The 21011-nt window shown below is 37.2% G+C and overlaps 1 protein-coding gene across 1 annotated transcript in view; it reads left to right on the top strand.

The window, feature by feature from the left end:
• Positions 1-21011, top strand: part of TM9SF3 (transmembrane 9 superfamily member 3) — a 67762-nt gene that overhangs the window by 27046 nt on the left and 19705 nt on the right. The window contains exons 5-9 of the mRNA XM_002821029.5: positions 418-495; positions 7219-7350; positions 8871-9037; positions 12273-12367; positions 16065-16195. Coding sequence (XP_002821075.1) covers positions 418-495; positions 7219-7350; positions 8871-9037; positions 12273-12367; positions 16065-16195 — 603 coding nt within the window. The remainder of the gene's footprint in view (positions 1-417; positions 496-7218; positions 7351-8870; positions 9038-12272; positions 12368-16064; positions 16196-21011) is intronic.

The raw sequence follows: 21011 nt of genomic DNA, 5'->3' as shown, positions 1-21011 counted from the left end.
AGGCAGACGGAGATAAATGATTTCTGCTCAAGAGAATAGCCGTGCAGGACAGAATCACACCAGGCAGATGTACAGATTCTTATTTTAATTGATTTAGACACTTGTGATATGAGCTTATACTAATTCAGTTCATATCACATTTATCAGGTCATAATATGTAAGTCAACAAAAGTAAACAGTCCTTGAGAATTGAAATCACCCCTCTGAGGAGAGTTGTTAAGTTTTGTCAATAAACAGAAAAGTTGATTAGTTTTATCATAACTGTTTCCACTTCTCATGTTGTAAGTAACTTTCCTCCGTTTCTCTAGTGAATTTTAATTCTAAGTGTGTGTAAATCTATATTTTGCTCAGAGTTTTGTCATCAGATTATTAATTTGTTTACTGGCCTTTATTTTCAAATGAAAAATTTTTTTTTAGGTAAAATGGAAAAAGTCAGATGTGAAATTTGAAGATCGATTTGACAAATATCTTGATCCGTCCTTTTTTCAACATCGGGTAGGTAAATAGTATATTTTAAGACATTGATTATGTGCACCAATTCGTTCAACAAACATTGAGCATCTGTCATTTGCAGGGCACTGTGTTGAGGACTGTGGATTGAAAGATTTAGCTAATGGTGATTTAAAGTATGAGCTTGAAATCATAAGGGTGATGGGGAGTTTTAGAGGAGCAATCAAAAACTTCCTTCTTTGTGCATGTGGTTTAAACCAATTAAGAGATACACAAAGAAGAATATAACATACGGGAAGCCAAAATACCACTAATAAGGTGAATATTAGATGGCTGCGTTGCGCAATGGATAGCGCATTGGCCTTCTAATGAGGTGAATACTGGAGAATGTGGCTTATATCTATCTGTGATCAAGTGGGCTTCTTACTACTGAAACTCAGAATTAGACTTAACATACTCAGAGAGTATAGTATAGGCTTCCCTACATGGGCACTTGCCCTTATACAACTTACGGTGTGAGAAAGAACAGAATGTATGCATCAGAAGGAGGTAATGAGAGAACAGATTGAGATCAGGAATTTCTGCTTGTGGAAATCCTTCCATGTAGAAAGAAACATCAAGAATGGGAAGAAATGGCCCCCCACTTCCCCAGCCCCCACCGACAGATACTTGCTGAATTTTAGTTCATAAAGCCGGTGGCATTAGTGTTGGTTTTGTACAGGTAGTTTTGATTCTTTATAGCAAAAGTCACACTTTGTTTTGGTGGTTTCCTCCTCAAGGATGGAGATAAAAAGACAAGGCATAAGGGGATATATCTGTTCTTCTGAATTTCTTCCTGAATTGCCGCTGCTTTCTTTTGATCTAATCTTTTAGACTAGAATTTTAAAGTTTATTAATCACCTATTTTTGAGATGGCCCGTAAGTTTTTGTTGTCTCAGATTTACATATTACTGTTAGGTTCCATTCTTGGACTCTACTGGAACCTATCACTACTTCTGATCTTCCTCAGGGTTCAGAGATTTTAACAATTAAGCTATTTGGGATTTAGTCTTTTTTTTTTTTTTTTTTTTGTGAGACAGCCTTGCTCTGTCCCCTGGGCTGTGCAGTGGCATGATCTTGGCTCACTGCAACCTCCGCCTCCTCAGTTCAAGCGATTCTCCTGCCTCAGCCTCCTGAGTAGCTGGGATTACAGGCACACACCATCATGCCCAGCTAATTTTTGTATTTTTTTTAGTAGGGGTGGGGTTTCACCATGTTGGTCAGGCTGGTCTTGAGCTCCTGACCTCAAGTGATCCACCCGCCTCAGCCTCCCAAAGTGCTGAGATTACAGGTGTGAGCCACTGTGCCCTGCCTGGATTGTCTTTACTGAAGGATTTGGCATACTACTCTTGGAGCTAAAATTTTCTCCCCTACCTCAATCCCCACCTCAACCCCACCTGCTGTGTGTTCTCCTCGAGTATAATGCTCAGGCAATCCTCAGTAGGGTATGGACACAGATAATTTCAAGATTTAGATAACATTTGAGGATATGAAGGCTCTTAATTGGCACTCCCTACTGGAACTCTTAGGTCTGCCTTGTTTCTAGCCCCACTGGACATTGACAACTTAGGGGAAAGACTGCCTTTTAGTATTTTCACTATAGAATGGTATACTGTATTTATTACTTCAACACATATTAATTGAGCACCTGCTATCTGCCAAGCACTGTATTAGGTAAGTAGGATACATTAGAAAATAAAGGCAAAAATCTATACCTCTAGGAACTTACGTTCTAGTCGAGGAGACGTGAAATAAACACAATAAGTAAAACACATTTTATTCAAAGAAAAGTGTGTCAGAAAAGAAAAAGTAGACAGCAGAACAAGAGTATTGGGTCGGGTAAGTTGCAGTTTTATATTATGTAGTCAAGGTAAGCCTCTGAAATGGACTGTTGAGCAAAAGCTTGAAGGAGTTGAAGGAAATAAAGAATGTGGATATTTAGGGGAAAGAGTATTCCAGGCGGAGGCAACACCATTGAAAAGCCTATTAAAGTGAGGATATGCTTATTGTGGTTTGAGGATTAGCAAGAAGATGAAGTCAGAGAGGTAGCAGGAGCCAGATCATCCATGGTCATTTTAAGGATTGTAGATTTTACTCTTGAATGCAGAGGGGGCAGGGGAGCACTGTAGTGTTTTCAGCAGGGGGGTAACAAATCTGACTTTTGTTTTTAAAGGGTCAAATTATTATGTGGGTTCAGGAAGTCAATGGTAGAAGCAGGGAGACCAGTGGAGAGGCTGATGTAGCAATCCAGATAAGAGGTAAGATAACTCAGATCAGGGTGGTAGCAGGGTAGGTGATGAAAAGATGTTAGATTGTGAGTATATTTTGAAGTTAAAGCTGGCGGCATTTCGTGATTGATAGGAAGGTGAAGAAGGGTTGAGACAAACTCTAGGGTTTTCAGTCTGAATGGAGCTGACATCACTGGGGCTGTATTTGGAGGAGATTTAGAGGGGAAGATTAGGGTACAGTTTGGGACATGTTCGTTTTGGTGTGTCTGTACGATATCCAAATGGAGATATTGACCAGCAAATTGGATATATCAGTCCTGGAGTTCAGGAGAGAGGTCTGGGCTAGAGATACAAATTTTGCAGTAATTGGCATTTAGATCATATTTGTGGCTATCAGACTGGAAGTAATAATTGCTAAGAAAGGGAGATGTAGAGAGAGAAGAGGACCAAGGACTAAGCCCTAGGTGCAGTAGTAAGAGTTTAGGAAGAACAGGGGCGTTGAGTTAAAGGCTTTGGGGAAAAAAAAAAAAAAGTATGGTGTTCTGAATGCCGAGAGAAGAAAGTGTATCATGGAGGATAGAGAGATTAGCTCTGAATTTTTGCTGATGGATCAAGTAAGATGAGCACTGAAAAGTGACTTGGATTAACCTGGAGTCATTGGTGAACTTGACAATGATTTTGGTATAATGGTGGGGCATTCAGAACCTGAACAGAGCTGCTGTAAGAGAGAATGGGAAGAGAGGAATTGGAGACAGCAGTTATGGACTTGTGAGGAGCTTGGCTGCTAAAGGGAGCAGAGCAAAGAAATGGTGCAGTAGCCAGTGTGGAAAATGGAATTAGGAGATTTTTCTTTCTTTCTTTCTTTTTTTTTTTTAAATGTAAGAAAAACATTATATGCTGATGGGGTTCAGTGGAGATTGCAAAACTGGCAATGCAGGAGGAAAAGGAGAGAAATATTGCATTGTTTTCCTTAAGTAGAAGGAGGGGATATGATGTACTGTACCAGTATAGGGATTGCTTCTAATACAGTGACTAACAGCACAGGCAAAGGAGCTAAAGCTGAATTCAAACTCTGATGCTTTGCTGCTTACTATGACCTTGGTTAAATGATTCAGTTCTTCAGCTTCTGTTCCCTTAATAGTGAAGCAAGGATTATAGTACCTTGCAGAGCTGTTGGGAAATTTCACGTTGATATAAAGCACCTAGTTCAGTGTTTGGCACATAGCGGGTAAGAGGCAGTATTGTTGGTATAGTTATTTATCTCCAGTTGCATTCTAAAATTTATGACAAATTGAGGGTGCAGCTTCAGGATTAGTGACACTAGAGGGTGCTGGCATGCAGCAATTAGTAGGGTTAGTAAACCCCTTTGTGACACCAGGTTTCTTTATTTTTAAGAAGTATTTTCCCTGGTATAATAATTTCACAATTATACAACATCTCATAATTTTTAGAATAAAGGAATATTATAAAATTTCAGGTTATTACTACATTATAATAGTGTATATCTTAGATTAGAAAATAGCAGAGCCTTGTTAGAAATTTCAACATTTTACATGTGTCTAATTAGTATAGTTACTAGTAACTATATAAAACTTATTTTATTTTTAAAAATTTGATAAATTGACTAAAAGATGATATGTGTCATTTTTCTTTCCCTCTTGAGCTTTTCTGGGTTAACATCCCAGGGTGGGAACAAAATCAAATCTTTGGAAAATCATAGACTGCTTTTATGAACCTTAAATGATACTTTTACAATAAACTCAGATTTATATAATCTTTTTTGAGCAAACATTTCAAAAAACAATGCATTTCTTGGTTCCTTTATAATTTTACTGGATACTCAATAAATAAATTGTTGAATGAAGTAAGGAATAGTCTTCTGAAGAGGCTGTCTCCTGTTTTTCAAGAAGAGCCATAGAGTTTATCTCGTTGCTGAAACCTCAGGGTAGATAACAGAGCCAGGACTACCCTTCAGCTTCATGCACATATTCAGCACGTTAGCCCAAGTTAACATATGTCCTAATCATACACAGCAATACATATGTATGTACCTGTAGAATTTTAGAGCAGGAGGATATCTATGAAGAACTGGAATATGTAGATAAGAGGTTTCATGGAGGGGAAGGTACTTGTGTTGGAATATAAAGACTGGGTAGAATTTGCTAAGGGGAGTAGAAGTAGATCCTATGTGAGAAGAAATTATAAGAAAAATACAGAGGTGGAAGTGAGTGTGCCGTGCTTGTGGGTTCTTGAAGAGGGATAAGCCTTATTGGAATATAGAATATAATGGAAAGAAAAGTTGACTAGATAAGGTGAGATGGCCATATTACAGGGAGTATAGAATATTGGAGAAGATAGTTTAGATTTGATATGAGAGAAATAGGGTGTACAACTCTAAATTTTAGAATAGAGGAGTGATATATGAACCTGCTTTGGAAAGATTTCCTTGATAGCTTTTTACAGGATAAATTGAAAGGAAGGGGAGAGACCAAAAAAAAGGCCAACCAGGAGGCCACTAGTGCTATCAAGGTATGAGGTGATGGCATGGGAATGAAGCAGAATGGATAGATACAAGTTATTTTGAAGAAAAATACATGCTTAATATTACCTGTGAAGAATTAAGGAGAAGGAAGAGCCAGAGATAATTGTAAAATTTCAAAGCCAAATGTTAGTACCATTAGCAGAAGTTAGAGAATCAGAAACAAGTGTTATATATGAGGTGGAAGATTATGAGTGTACTTTAGGGCAGTCTGAGTCTGCAATTCCAGAAAGATATTCAAGTGGAAATTATTGTAGTTAGCAAAAGCCTGAAACTGCGTGAGAAAGAAGACTAGCGATTTGGGGTGCGATGGGAGGTGGGGGCGAGGGTGTTATCATCATCATTGGAATGCTGGTTAAAAGTTCTGAGAGCCTAAAGAAGTCACAGCAGAGTACTAAGACTGGAGCTTTTGGAGAAGTTCACAAAGGATGGGAGGAGTCAGCACAGAAGATGAAAGAGGAGAAGCAGCGGTCAGTGAAGTAGGATGCTGTAGTGTCAGGAAAGGTCAGATGTGGCAGAGAGATCAAGGAGAGTGAGGCAGATAATTGGCTGCTGAATTGGTTTAGAAGTTCATTGCAGGCCTTTGAGAGAAATTTTATGGGGCAAAAGTGAGATTGTATTGTGTTTTGGAGGAAGTGAGGGAAGAACTGGAACATGTCTCCTTTGAAAAGTATTGACATTGAAACGATCGGGAGGTGAGAAGATGAAAAGAATGAGGGACAAAAGATGAAGCAAACACTTCAAAAGAGAATAATAGCAATAACTTTTAGATTTTATTTAGTGTTTATGATGTGCCAGGCACTATACTATTTGCTTTACCTTTATTGTTTAAACTTTATGACAACCCCAGGGAGTAGACATCATTGTAGGTAAGGACCTTTGGAGATTGCTGATGGCTGGTGAAAGGTGGAGAGGTTGGGATGCAAAATGAGAGGAAAAACACCTCAAAATGAGAGGAAACACCTCAAAATGAGAGGAAAAACACCTCAAAAAGTGGATGTGGAAAGGTTGTGTCATAGAAGACAGGATTTGCTTCAAGAGAAGGCAGCAGAAAGGATGGCATTGGGGCCTTGAAGAGAGGAGAGAAATTTGGGGACTATCCCTAAAGATCTTTTGGGAATTAAAATGTAAATAAAGAAATAACTGGGCAGTGCCACAGACCTAGTTCAAATCAGATGTGCTACATTTTGAGTAGTACCTTGTGATTATGAACCAGAATCTAGATGTAATATTGTAACAAATATGTGGATAAAATCAAAGCCAAGAGCTTCAAGAACATTGAGGAACTAAAGGATGCCTCAATATTCTATGGAACATGGATTTGGAAAGGGCTGAATAATGATGGTGACAGGGTGAGGATGAACTAACCTGGAGCAAGTGAAGCAAATCATTCAGGATGGTGACCTAAGTCCATGGCAGCCAGCTATAATAGTTTAGTCTTAGTATTTTAAGGAGGTTTTCAGATTGTTCAGTTAGGGGGAAGGGAACTAACATTTACTGAGTATCTAAGGTGCCATACTTTATATATACATTATTAAGCCCTACAAATCACTTACAAGATAAGTATTATCTCCTCCATTTTCCAGATGAGAAAACCGTGGTTACATAGTCAAAAGTTGGCAATGTTTGACTCCAGAGCCCACGTTTTTTCCATGTAATGCTGAATAGCATAGGCTATATGGCCAAATTGTACTTTTTTTTTCTTAACAATAAATTTGATTTTGAAAATTTATATAAATGGTAGTATGTTTTCAACATATGGGAGCTTATTGTAAAGAAAGCCAATCCCCTTGGCATAATGAATACTCATCCTCAAAGTGTCTGAAATTTGGATTTTTGTCTAAAGGATTTAATTAAAGACTTTTTTTTTTCTTTGCATTGACATCCAGTTGTCCTCATGGAACCTATGAATTTTGTGGCTGATATTGCAGGTTGGTAACATTTTATTTTCTGTTATTTTAGATTCATTGGTTTTCAATTTTCAACTCCTTCATGATGGTGATCTTCTTGGTGGGCTTAGTTTCAATGATTTTAATGAGAACATTAAGGAAAGATTATGCTCGGTACAGTAAAGAGGAAGAAATGGATGATATGGTGAGTAAACATTTACATTATATTTGTAGAAACATTTTAACTGAGTGTTAAGTTTTAAATGTTGGGAGGTAGGTCATAATTTCTTATCGGAAGTCTTTGAGTTTCCACAATTCAGGATTTTTAGAGTTAAGAAAGATGTAAAATGCCCAGTGTGGTCTGTAACCATGCCCTGTAATCAAATAATATTAACTCTTTTTCAGCAAAACATAAGAACATTCACCCGAAGTGGGATAAATAAGTAGTGTAACCTCTTGTTAGTTCAAGCCAAGTTTTGCCACCAAGTAAGAATATGTCTAATACTGTTAAATACTGCTTAAAATTCAGGGAATGGGTAGAAGGATTAATTTATGTTCAATTTAGTGGGTTCAGAGGAAAGATTTGTTTTCTAAGTTCTTTTACTAAGTTAGAGAACAAAAAGTGTGTTATATAGAGTGCTAGCTAGTGGATATTTGGTATAGGTATACTGTATCATTAAATAAATTTAGGAAATTTGTTTTAAGAGACAGGCTGGAGTGTAGTGGTGCGATCATAGCTCACTGTAACTTCAAACTCGATCTCAAGTGATTGTGCCACCTCAGCCTCCTGAGTAGCTAGGACTACAGGAACAAGCCCTCACCCCTGGCTATTTTTTTATTTATTGTAGAGATAATTTCACTATGCTGTCCAGGCTGGTCTCGAGCTCCTGGCCTTAAGTGATCCTCCTGCCTTGGCCTCCCAAAGTGCTGTTATTATAGGTGTGAGCCACCGTGCTTGGCTTGGGAAATAGTTTAAAATTTTAAATTTTAATATACTAGGGTATATTGTGAAGTATCAGAGGGTGGATAAAGCATTTGGTGCCTCTTAACTGTATCTGATTAGGATTCTCCCCACCAAAACAGATTACCTTGAGGGAGTGCTATTGCTTAGGAAATACTGTTTTAGAAGCAAGCTGTGTTAGAAACTGTTTAAGGAGCACTTGCTTACTAAGGTTGCAAAGTAAAAATTGAATTCTTTTTAAAAAAATGTATATAGACTGTTAAATAAAAACATTCATATCGAATATTTCCCCCATATGTTTTCTTAGATTCTAGGCGCTAAAGGACATTTCTGCATTCTTAGGGGATCTGGTAGTGGTTTTGATACTCTTCTCTTTCATTTCTCCACCTAGCCCCTGATTGTATATGAGCTGCAGCTATGATGTGAATAGCAAGAATAGTGTCTGAAAGTGACATTAAGAGAGTCAGTGCACTGTTCTCCCAATTTTACCATTTCTTTTTGTTACTAAACCTTTTCTTTTTCCGTTATTTGAGATTCTCTGAGCACAACCAGAAGTCAACTTCCTGAACCTCAGCATTTTAACATTGTTATTAAGGCAGTGATCATTCTAAGTTTGGAATATATTTTTTCAATATTTTGTATTTCTTTAAGTAGCTATAAATTTGGAGGGAGGAAACTTACAACTGTAATTTTTACATACTTACTATGTTTTAGTTTGATTCTGAATGATTTGCTTTTCTCTCTCTATATATATTTGTATATAGGATAGAGACCTAGGAGATGAATATGGATGGAAACAGGTGCATGGAGATGTATTTAGACCATCAAGTCACCCACTGATATTTTCCTCTCTGATTGGTTCTGGATGTCAGATATTTGCTGTGTCTCTCATCGTTATTATTGTTGCAATGATAGAAGATTTGTATACTGAGTAAGTGCCTACACTTAACTGTATTATGTTTTTATTGTTCTTGAATAGTTTTAATCACTGGAATCTTTTAAGTCAATCATAATTAAATTGTTACTTATTTCCTTTATCTTACAATTTATGATAAATATCATAAATGCAGACAGACAAATAATGAACAGTAATCTGTATTTTTCTGTTACATGCCAAAACTTAGTAGCATTACTGAACACTGTGGTTAGTTATAAAGGTTATATGTTCCATTAAAGATATGAACAGAGGTTACTTTCAATCCAGAGCTGTTTGACAAAGTAAATAGGCTTTTTTTTTCTAAAGTTGAAGATCCAATTAGAGCTTCATCAGAAGTTCAAGAATTTCAGTTACTAAGTTACTTCATATTTACCTTCAGAACTGGAAAACATCAGAGTAGAAGAAAACCCTGTAAATAATAGTAAAAAGAGTGATGAAAAAGTCACATAAGGTTAGAAAAATAATTGATGACTTCTTTGAAAAAAAACTCCTAGATCAGTATGCATCCTATCTTGACACGAGTTTTGGTAATTCTTTCTTTGCAAACAAAACCATTTGTAAGAAATTCTTAATTTGAGGTCTTTGAATTATGTGAAAAAGTTGTACATTCACAGAAGATCTCAGGTCCCTATTCAGTGCTCAGAAAGCCACAACCTCTATGAAGCAAACACACTCTGGTGCCTGGGTGGTAGCGATTATAATTTGGGCATTTCAGGTGCGGCCTTATGAAGTCCTCCTTCAGAATGACACTTTTCTCTAGTTATATTTCATGCCTCTGTTTTAGTTCATAATGCACTCTTTCCTCTATATGCCTGGCATTTGATGGGCAAGCAATAAATCCTTGCTGAAAGAATGGCTCTTTAGTTGCATATTAAATATTTAACTGTATACTAAATATTTGTTTCCTCTACTAGATAGTAAGTTCCTTGAGAGTAAGGATCAGGTCATAACTTACCTTTGAATTCTCAAAGTACCTACATAAGGAGCTTTGCATGTGGAAGGTATTCAGTCAATGCTTGTTGAACTGAAGTGAATATGTATTAACCAACAAACCTATTTCTCTGTAGTGTTGGTTGTATTTCTTTAATATAACCTTTCTAATTCATTTACCACATGAGCTTTAAAATAACCCAAATCTAAACTTCAGAGTTCTGATGAGTAGTTCATATTTTCAGGCATAATGTATTTCAGATAAGCTGGACCCTAAATATAAGAAAACATTTCAAATCTACCAAGAAGTCGTGCGTTAAACACTGGATTAAGTTAATCACTATCGAATTGACATTGGCTGTACTATCACAGTCTTAAGAGCCACTAGAAGATAATCTCTTCTAGAATCCAAGTTTTTGCCGCTTACTTTTCAAAATGTTAGTGTTACAATTCGGCAACTCTTTTTTTTTTTAAATGCAGAAGCTCTTCTACTTAAAGACCTTCAACCTTTGTAAATAAGAAACCACTCACTAATGTATAATATTAGCAGGCAAGTCGTGCATTGTTATTTTAGCCTATAATTACTGTAAGTGGTTGTTCTGTGTTCTGTTTATTTGAAGTGAATGTAATTCATTACTTATGTAAGTACTAAAAGCATTAAGGATTTATTATTATATAAAAGTGGCCAACTTATTGAGGTTTCACTTTAGGTGTTTCATGCACATTTGATCCCTTTATCTTCACATCAACCCTATGAAGGAACTATTCTATTTCCATTCTACAGACCAGGAAACTAAAGCTCAGAGAAATAATCTGACTGAGATCAATGAGCACCCTTTATTCGTAAAGAGTGTTAGTGAGCTGGGATTGGAACCTAGGCAATCTTATTCCAGAACTCTTTTCTTAATTTGCTGTGTTACGGAAATGAAAATAGAGAAAATAATAATACAAAGTGGTGAGAAAATGAAAAATTTGCACACAAAATTGGGATAAATCACTTGAATAGGAATGATTCTAAAGGATAAAGAGCAGATAATATAACGTAAAAATTACTTTGCCTCTGTGGTCACTATAGCAATCAGAGGAAAAATATTTTGAGGGTATAAGGTAGGGGATAAGTATCAATGTGGGTGCCTGTTACAGTGTGATATTGAGAAGGCATGGAGTTTGAGAAGGTGAGGAGTAAGCTTGTTAGTGCTGCTGCTGCTGCTACTCTGAAACTTTTAAGTGGAGAGTGGTAAGGCTGTGGCAGGTGTAGGCTAAATACCTCTTCAGATGTTCCCCACATCCCGTCTTGGAGAGATGAATAAGGAGGACTGTTGCCTCCCTCAGCAGGTTTTTCAATGTAGATAAAAATGGTTTATTTGAGGGACATGGGGAGGGAATGCCCATAGAATATTTGTGAACAAAGAAGTGAAGGACCTATAGACTTTTTTAAAATTGTATGTCTGATTTTAATTTTTACATTTTTACTTTTTACTTTTTTTTTTTTTGAGATGGAGTCTTGCTTTGTCATCCAGGCTGGAGTGCAGTGACGTGTTCTTGGCTCACTGCCACCTCTGCCTCCCAGGTTCAAGTAGTTCTGCCTCAGCCTCTCGAGTAGTTCGAATTACAGGCACCTGCCACCACACATGGCTAATTTTTGTATTTTTAGTAGAGGCGGGGTTTTGCCATGTTAGCCAGGCTGGTTTCAAACTCCTGACCTCACGTGATCTGCCCACCTTGGCTTTCCAAAGTGCTGGGGTTACAGGTGTGAGCCACTGTGCCCGGCCTAAAAATCATTTTCAGCAGCATGAGGGAAACAGAGAAAGTCTCAGTGTTATTCCATCTAAAATAATAGTATTTAATATGGATTATACTACTATTTTATTTCTGTTTGCAGGCAAGAATCATAAGCAGTTGAATCAACTTATGAAACAGACTGTTCCAGTCATTTTTCTTAACAGATGAACATCTTGTTCCATATTATGGGATTGGTTTACAGGGTCACAAAACAGTTTTAGTGTCAGCTTCTAGTATTTTTGCCAAATAAATGTGAAATACTTGCTTAGAATAGATCATAACATTTAACTGCAGGATAAAAAAATTAGGATCAGCCAGGTATCATGTAAATGCAGTTTTAACTACAAATTCATTCACTATAGAGAATCTTTTGAGTTTTATTTGTAGTCCAGGTTGTGATATTTTTGTGTTTCTGTTAAAGTTATCTTTGAAATTAAACTAATGCTAATATAATAGACTGTATGATGTTTTCTTTAAATTGTTGGTTTTAATTTTTTTTTTTTTTTTGCCTTTTTAGGAGGGGATCAATGCTCAGTACAGCCATATTTGTCTATGCTGCTACATCTCCAGTGAATGGTTATTTTGGAGGAAGTCTGTATGCTAGACAAGGAGGTAGCTTACGAATTCTCACTTCATGTTGTTAATTATAGATACTAATATTATACTATGAGATTTTTTTTGTTTGTTTTGAGAGAGTCTCACTCCATCACCCAGGCTGGAGTGCAGTGGTGCAATCTCTGCTCACTGCAGTCTCCACCTCCTGGGTTCAAGCGATTCTCGTGCCTCAGCCTCCTGAATAGCTTGGAATTACAGGTGTGTGCCACCATGCCCAGCTAATTTTGTATTTTTAGTAGAGACGAGATTTCACCATGTTAGCCAGGCTGCTGTGGAACTCCTGACCTCAAGTGATTCGGCCTCCCAAAGTGCCTGGCCTACTGTGAGATATTTGGAATTTAAAATGTGCAGAACAGCCATTGTAAAATTCTTTGTTATCTCATTTCACATAATTTCTACCAAACCTATTGTGTGTTCTATCTTGCTTTTGTGGAATTCTCGTGTTTTATTTCCTAAAATTATGAATAATTAGTAGATAATCTCCTTTGTGCACCATGTAATTTGCCCTGAGGAGTATGTAGGAGAGTGCATTTAAGTTATTGATACTATTTGCTTTAAGGTGCCTGGCTCTAGATGTGCGAGGTGCCTGGCTCTAGATGTGCTCCATGTGATGCATCCACACAGAAAAAAAGCTTTATAGAGGAATATAAAGGCATGTGTAATGGTCTGTGGGTAAAGTTTCTGGACAATGGAAAGAGAATAGGAAGGAAAGTTACGTATTTCTGTTGACTGTTAGTTTTATCAAAGGACCCTTCGCAAAGATTTCTGCTATTCTTTGTCACTGTCACAGTCTCTTGCTAAGAGCACTTTGTCTTAAATATCCTGTTGCTCCTTTACTACTATTACCTGAAATTGATGGAACTAATACGATAATACAAGGATACTGCTCCTTGGTGGTGTTTTCTGCAGTGGCATTCAGAAATGCCTTGTATTCCTTGCAGTAGTCTGAGGTCAGAAAAGTACAAAAATTGGTAGATTTGCATTTTAGTTTATGAATGAAGTGTTGTTGAAATACCTTAAAATTCTATTTCCAAGGATGGAGTTGTGATTTTCCACAGCCCATCTTAAGCAGTGTCAGCATTAGGGGATCCTGACTTCTTTTAGTAGACTGGGAACACTTATAGGAAATCGGAGCCTAGGATTATATCTTGGTTTACCATTGCTTTTTTATTAATCTTCCTAGACTTAATGTGACCTGTACCTTCAGTATAGATAATTATTTGGATTGACTGAGGGAGTGTCACTATGGGTTCCTGACTATTTTAGGTAGATGTTCAGTCTCTAAATTCGACTCACAGGTATGGGAAATGAGTCCTATCATATAGGACTACATCCTAAGGAAATAAGGACACAAGAGGTAACTTCTACTTTGAATTTGACCTGGAAATTAATTAGGCCAAAATTTTAGTTTATGACTCTCAAAATAGTCTCCACAGCAGAAACAGATTTATTTAAAGCAGGAAATTTATTTAAAGTTGGACATAAATTTGTTTTTAGTCTGACTGCAAGTTAAGAACACCCAGCCCAACTTTCCTTTACTACACTTATTCTTGAAAGCTGACAGAGTTCAGGCTCAGGTCTAGGAATATCAAGTCTTACAAAATGTAATCTAAAGATTATATTCTGATTGATAGTGTCCCGAGGAGATCTGATAGTGTCCTGATATTTTGTCTGATCAAGCCTCAAAAACCAGGTTAATGTAGAAGTCAACCCAGGGGATCAAGGATTTTTCAGACTTATCTCAGGATTTGAACTACAGTGAAGCTCAAGGTCTTCACACTGTCCTCAGTGCACTATAATGCTATAGATCTAGTTTGAAGCCAGTGGTATCCAGGACCTTAGCCAGAGACTTCAAGGGTTTGAAGAGCAGTAGAAACAGCAATGCATACTTGGGCTACTGGTTGTACCCAGTGGAATGTGTACAGGATTCTTTTTGACTGTTAGAAGGAAAGGGAGAAATAGAGAGTTGGATAAGGAGATTGATTGATTGATTGATTGATTGATTGATTGATTGATTTTGAGATGGAGTTTCACTCTTGTCTCCCAGGCTGGAGTGCAATGGCACGATCTCAGCTCACTGCAACCTCCGCCTCCTGGGTTCAAGCAATTCCCCTGCCTCAGCCTGCTCAATAGCTAGGATTACAGGCGCGTGTCACCATGCCCGGATAATTTTTTATTTTTAGTAGAGACAGAGTTTCACCACGTTGGCCAGGCTGGTCTTGAACTCCTGACCTCAGGTGATCCACTCGCCTCAGCTTCCCAAAGTGCTGGGGTTACAGGCATGAGCCACCACGCCCAGCCACAGTTTTGTTGATACATGTCTGAATCTGAGAAGATAGTGGAAAGTGCAGGAAAAGAAAATGCTAGAAAGGTGTTGGAATTAAATAGAAGTAATACTTTAATTAATCACTACCTTTTTGTGTTGTTCCAATGCTGGCTATCAGTTAGAAAGGAGAGGTTCTTGAAACTTAAACCGGAAAAGAAATGAAACAGGAGAGAAAACTCAGAATTAAGGAGTTTTTCTGGAGGAACGTTATGATTTTAGGTAATAATTCTGTAACAGATGTTTTAAAAGAACTTTATATAGCAGAAAACAAAAATTAGGGTATTGCTTATTTTTCTATGGTACTTTCTGTTTGGGTCCCTGTTGCGGATTGTGGAATTGAATTTTGATAGTAATTCAGTGTTTCTAAGCTGTTTGAAGATATTTTCTGCCAGCTTTACCCTCTGCTGTATTAGAAAGACAGCTCTCTGTTTCTCTTCTGGTCTATATGAGCACAATTGAAGATTTTTTTATTACATAGTTCAAAAATTTGTTCCCTTCATTATTTGAATACTAGGAGCTCAATGTATAGAATTTTGGCAATACACAGAGGTACAGAGAAATAGTAAAACTTATAAATCTGTAGTTCTGATTGCTGAGAGAGAGCTTATGAAACACATTGGTTTTTTTTCTTTTCACACATAGAAATGCTCTTAGATACATATTTACAATTATAATTTTAGAGCTAAGGACACACTTAGAGGCTATCTAACTCAGGGTTTTTTATTTTTTATTTCACGTTTAATTTTTTTTTGCCCTGTCTTAGGGTGCTGAAAAATCACAAGTGGGTTTCTTGTGAGGTTCTTTTTTTTTTAAACTCACTGGTTTTTAGACTTTTTTCTTCTTTTTAAAGCAGTATAACCTGCTTTTTAAATGAAAACTTACATGAAACTCCAATGTGTAAAGCTGTTGAAATGTAATTGTTCTGGTTGAAGCAGGGGTAAGGGGACCTGGGATTTTTCTTCACTAGTGACTTCATGGGCATGCCAAGAAGCTCCAGAACTCCAAGGAATAGTTTTAAAACCGCTTTCTCTTTTTTTTGATCAGTTGATTTTAAACCAGTAATAAAAACCCCTTTCTAGGCCAACTTGTAGCCTAGAGAGAGTGGCTTATGAAAGTTCACAGCAGTTCAGTGGCAGAGTCAAGACAAACGTCAGAATATTTTATTACAGGTCATTGCTCTTTTCCAGTGCACCCACTTCAGAAGCTGTGATTTCACTATACGTACTTGAAAATCTTTGGTATTTGTTAGCTATTGTTTTAAAACAATTATTAAGATGTTAAATTTCATGATCTTTATATTAAAATTTCAAACAAATAATTTGATACTAAATAATTATATTAAACTTTCATAGTTTCCTTTCTTTTCAGGAAGGAGATGGATAAAGCAGATGTTTATTGGGGCATTCCTTATCCCAGCTATGGTGTGTGGCACTGCCTTCTTCATCAATTTCATAGCCATTTATTACCATGCTTCAAGAGCCATTCCTTTTGGAACAATGGTGAGTTGCTTGAATCTTACTTTTAAACTGAAAAAGTATACACATTCTAACTGAGACCTACTGTCCCTCCAAAATACGTCTTGTTAGATGTTTTGATGGTTTCAGTCAGTTCGTACTCAGTCCTGGAAAGTTAGATGAGGAGAATACTACTGTTGTTAGCCTCCATAAAATTTTGGTTAAGTTTAAACCTATAGTTGGCTTTTTATTTTTTCTTGATTCTGTAAGCCAGTAAAGTGAAAGGCTGACTTTAAAAGAGAGCGCTATAGCTTTTTATCAGAGATAGGAAGAACTGGTGAATATATTTTAGAGAAAGAATAATGACAATCACAAAACATGGGTGTTTTAAGGTGATAGGGGAGTGCAGTGGTAGAAAGTAAAGCTTTTCCATGACACATTTTTTTGTATTAACATACTTTTCTTAGAAACTCACTAAGCATTGGCCAGGCGTGGTGGCTCACACCTTTAATCCCAGCACTTTGGGAGGCTGAGGTGGGTGGATCACGAGGTCAGGAGATTGAGACCATCCTGGCTAACACGGTGAAACCCTGTCTCTACTAAAAATAAAAAATAAAAAAAATAGCCAGGTGTGGTGGTGGACGCCTGTGGTCCCAGCTACTCGGGAGGCTGAGGCAGGAGAATGGCGTGAACCCGGGAGGTGGACGTTGCAGTGAGCCGAGATCACGCCACTGTACTCCAGCCTGGGCGACAGAACCAGACTCCGTCTCAAAAAAAAAAAAAAGAATCTCACTAAGCATTTTTGTAAATAATATACTTTGCTATAGATGTTAAAATGTGTTTGCATATCTTACCTGTAATCACAGGCTTGGAAATGCTTTGAATTATTTAAATATATTAAAACTAGAACCCATAAAACGAGTTAACCCACGGTCTCTCAATTCTTCTTGGTATTACCTTTTTACTAGAAACAGAATTTTAGGCCTAAACTAGAGTGAAGGCTTAATGTACGCTTGTGCATACATGTTCATACATATATATGCCAATGCAAATTGCAGGGTGGTTACTGCTTTTAACAGAGGCTCAATAACTTAGTCACAATCGTACAAGCAGTTAATGATAGAACTGCCATTAGAGCCAACAATATCTGTTTTAATCTTGTTTGGGTTTTCTTTCTATTATATGGGAGTTAACAAATAGTTTCCCAAAAATTCCAGTTGACTTTGTTTTATAGTCCAATTTTTTTCAAAGACACATTGAATATTATACATTTTTATTAAATCTTTAATACCTTTTAGTTAGAAATATTTTGAAACTTGTTTCAGAATGGAAATTTTTTTTTTCAAGCCAAAGTAAGTGATAATGGTTAGAAAAGGGAAAGGTAATTAATTACACTAGACAGGGAAAGAATTTGCTTTGTAGTAGTTCCAGGCCATCAGAAAGTACATAGAGTGAGTCAAGTTACTTCTCAAAGATCATCTGCTGAATTGATTATTTTCATAGTGCTTTAAAAATTAAAATTCTGATTCTGTTAAAATTTTTCTCAGAAAGTTTTGAATTTGATATTGGTAAAAATGGTATTTCAAAGTTGCTTTGTCTCGCTAAAATTGTAAATTTTTACCAATTTGTAAATGGAGTTTTAAATGTTAATATTCAGTGTAATTTGCCTTTAGATAATTTAATTACAAATTATTAGAATATAATATTTAAAGTCTGTGCTGAGCCAGAGAAGGTTTATAAAATTGATCTTTAGTGAGTAAAAGACTAACTGTTGGTACTTGGCAGGCTCCTACAATATTATGTTCTTAATTTGCATTAGTCTAATGAAGGAATACTGGGGGAAGGGCATTCCCCTGGCCTCATGTTTTAATTAGGTATGTACTTTACCGTCTCCTGTTCTCCATTTAAGAGTATGAAAACTTGTTTAGAACATGAACTTGAAGAACTTGAGGTGAATGTTTCACCCAGCTCTTCATTAAGTACTTGAACTACTTAAGTTTGTGGTTTTAGTTGTTTGACTTCTTGACATTCTGAAGGAAATGTTTACATATTGTCATAAACTCAGTGATTCTCAACCCTGGGCACACATTAGAATCACTTGGGGATTTAAAAAATTTTAATGCTCAGAGCTTTCTTTCAAGCTAATTAGTCTGTCCTGCTTTAAACCCAATCTGTAGTGTTTACCTGATTCCAGTTCCTGGGATCTGGGGATGGATCTGTGAGCCAAAAGGCTCCCAGACCGTAGGTGCCATGTGTCTGAGAAGCCAGGTACCCCTACTAACTGAATACCTTAATTTGAGAATCAGAGTCTTCAGATCCTCCTAAGTGCTCTTCCCCAGGCCTTATCTCTTTCTGTCCCCCGTTCCTTTGATCTCTTGGCTATTGAGGCCTTTTTCTGGGTTATCTTCACTCTAATTCTCTGTTCTATGAAAGTTTCCACATCTGGCTGGGCACGATGGCTCACGCCTGTAATTCCAGCACGGGAGGCTGAGGCGGGTGGATCACTTGAAGTCAGGAGTTTGAGATCAGCCTGGCCAACATGGTGAAACCCTATCTCAAATGAAAATGCAAAAATTAGCTGGGCATGGTAGTGCAGGCCTGTAATCCCAGCTACTCGGGAGGCTGAGGCAGGAGAATCGCTTGATCACTTGAACCCAGGAGGCAGAGGTTGCAGTGAGCCGAGATCACACCACTGCACTCCAGCCTGGGTGGCAGAGTGAGACTCAGTCTCAAAAAAAGAAAAAAAAAATTAGATTGATTCTGGAAAGCTAAAAACTTTTTATTTTGGGAATTTGTCCAAGAATGATTTAGGTGCTCTACCCAAAGGTTTTGGTCCTGTAAGAGTTCCTTGGGAGTGAGAAAGGATTCACCAAGATTTTCTGGAAAAGGGTTTTAGACATGAAGTCTTTCTTTCGTGGGCTGTAAATCTCAGATCCTAAGTTTTGATCTTATTGTAAGATTCCAAAGGACAAAGAACCAAATTACAGAGTTTTAAAACTCGCAGAGGCAGGCTACCATGGGAACTAATCACCTTTCTTTTCTAGAAAGATTTATAAAACTGGCCGGGCGCAGTGGCTCATGCCTGTAATCCCAGCACTTCGGGAGGCTGAGGCGGGTGGATCACCTGAGATCACCATGGCCAATGTGGTGAAACCCTGTCTCTACTAAAAATACAAAAATTAACCAGGTGTGGTGGTGGGCACTTGTAATCCCAGCTACTCGGGAGGCTGAGGCAGGAGAATCGCTTGAACCCGGGAGGCAGAGGTTGCAGTGAGTTGAGATCGCACCACTGCACTCCAGCCTGGGCAACAAGAGTGAGACTCCATCTCAAAAAAAAAAAAAAAAAAAAAAAAAAGACAGAAAGATCTATAAAACTAATGTTAGAAAAGCTTCGTTATCTAAGGTGAGCTGTTCACAAACGCTAAAGCAAGCAAAAGGATTTTATAAAGATATCAAGATCAAAGTCTCATGTGGGATCAGTGATGTAACAAAGTAAAAAAAAAAAAGAATGGCTCCATCCCATTCTTCCTCTTTATTTTTCATCAAATAAAATATAACCCGTAAACAAAAAAAGTAAGAGGAAAGATTCCCTGGTAAGAGGGAAGTGAAGCCTAAGATACGCAAGGCAGTTGATTGTATAGGAGTACCCAGCTGCCTTAGCTTGAAAGTCTTGTTGCTCATAAAAATGATCTTTCAGAGATACTGAGAGATCATATTAAGTAATGTTTGAATAACTGTGTGAGAGCAGAGGTGCTGTAAAACTGGGCAGGCAAATTTACTTTTCCAGGAGGGAAAGGAAGAAAGTGGGTTCTACCTTATAAGAGTATCGAAGTATTAGCCATAGTATGTACATGCTATCCTTTAGTAGAAGGTGACAGATATTCTTGACTGTGACCTATTCAAAGGATTATTAATAACTTAGAGACATGGTGTTCTGCTGATTCAGTTGAAAAGGGATGTGAGACTAGGGAAGAAACTAGTAATACAAAATAATGAAATAGTAATATGAAATAATGAAGGCAGCATCTAAAAAGATCTCACCTGACTGAAATGATGTGCCAAATCTAAGAAGATGAATTATAATAAGGATCAATAATAATATATTTGTGTAGCACTTTGTAGTTTACAAAGCATTTTCACACGCATTGTCTTGTCTGGTTTTCAGAAGAACCCAAAGAGATAGGCAGAGCTAGTGGTGTGGTTATTCCTATTTTACAGAACAGAAAACCAAGACTCTCCCGTAGTTAGTTTTCTTTGTTGTTGTGCTGGTGGTGGTGATGATGGGTTTTTGTTCTTTTTTTTGGGCCATTTTTCTTTTCTTCCTTTCTGTCAAAAGGAATCCTAGCTTAATTCTGAGAGCAGCGGGTATGGTTTTTCTCCTTTTTTGTTTGTGTTTACAGATGTACTGAGGTAAAATTAACATATGATAAATTGCATAAATTTAAAGTGTACAATTTGATGAATTTTAATATATATACACACACAGACACACACACTTGTGAAACCATTACCACACTCAAGATAAAGACGTTTGTCACATCCAGAAGTTTTGTTGTATACCTTTATAATTCATCCTTTCTTTACTTCTTTTTTCTCTCCCCTATTCTTAGGTAACTACCAGCCTGATCTCTCTTATCATAGTGTAATTTGCATTACCGAATTTCCTTTAAATGATAGCTCATACAGTATATATTCTTTTTTGTTTCACTCATGAGAATTATTTTGAGATTCATTGATGTTGCATTTTTTTTATTTTTATTTTTGAGACTGGGTCTTGCTCTGTAGCCCAGGCTGGAGTACAGTGGTGCGGTCTCGGCTCACTGCAACCTCTGCCCCTGGGGTTCAAGCAATCCTCCTGCCT

The sequence above is a fragment of the Pongo abelii genome, chromosome 8, assembly GCF_028885655.2.
Source record: "Pongo abelii isolate AG06213 chromosome 8, NHGRI_mPonAbe1-v2.0_pri, whole genome shotgun sequence".
NCBI lineage: Eukaryota > Metazoa > Chordata > Mammalia > Primates > Hominidae > Pongo > Pongo abelii.
Note: the sequence above shows the minus strand (reverse complement) of the source record. Positions and strands in the feature narration are given on the sequence as shown.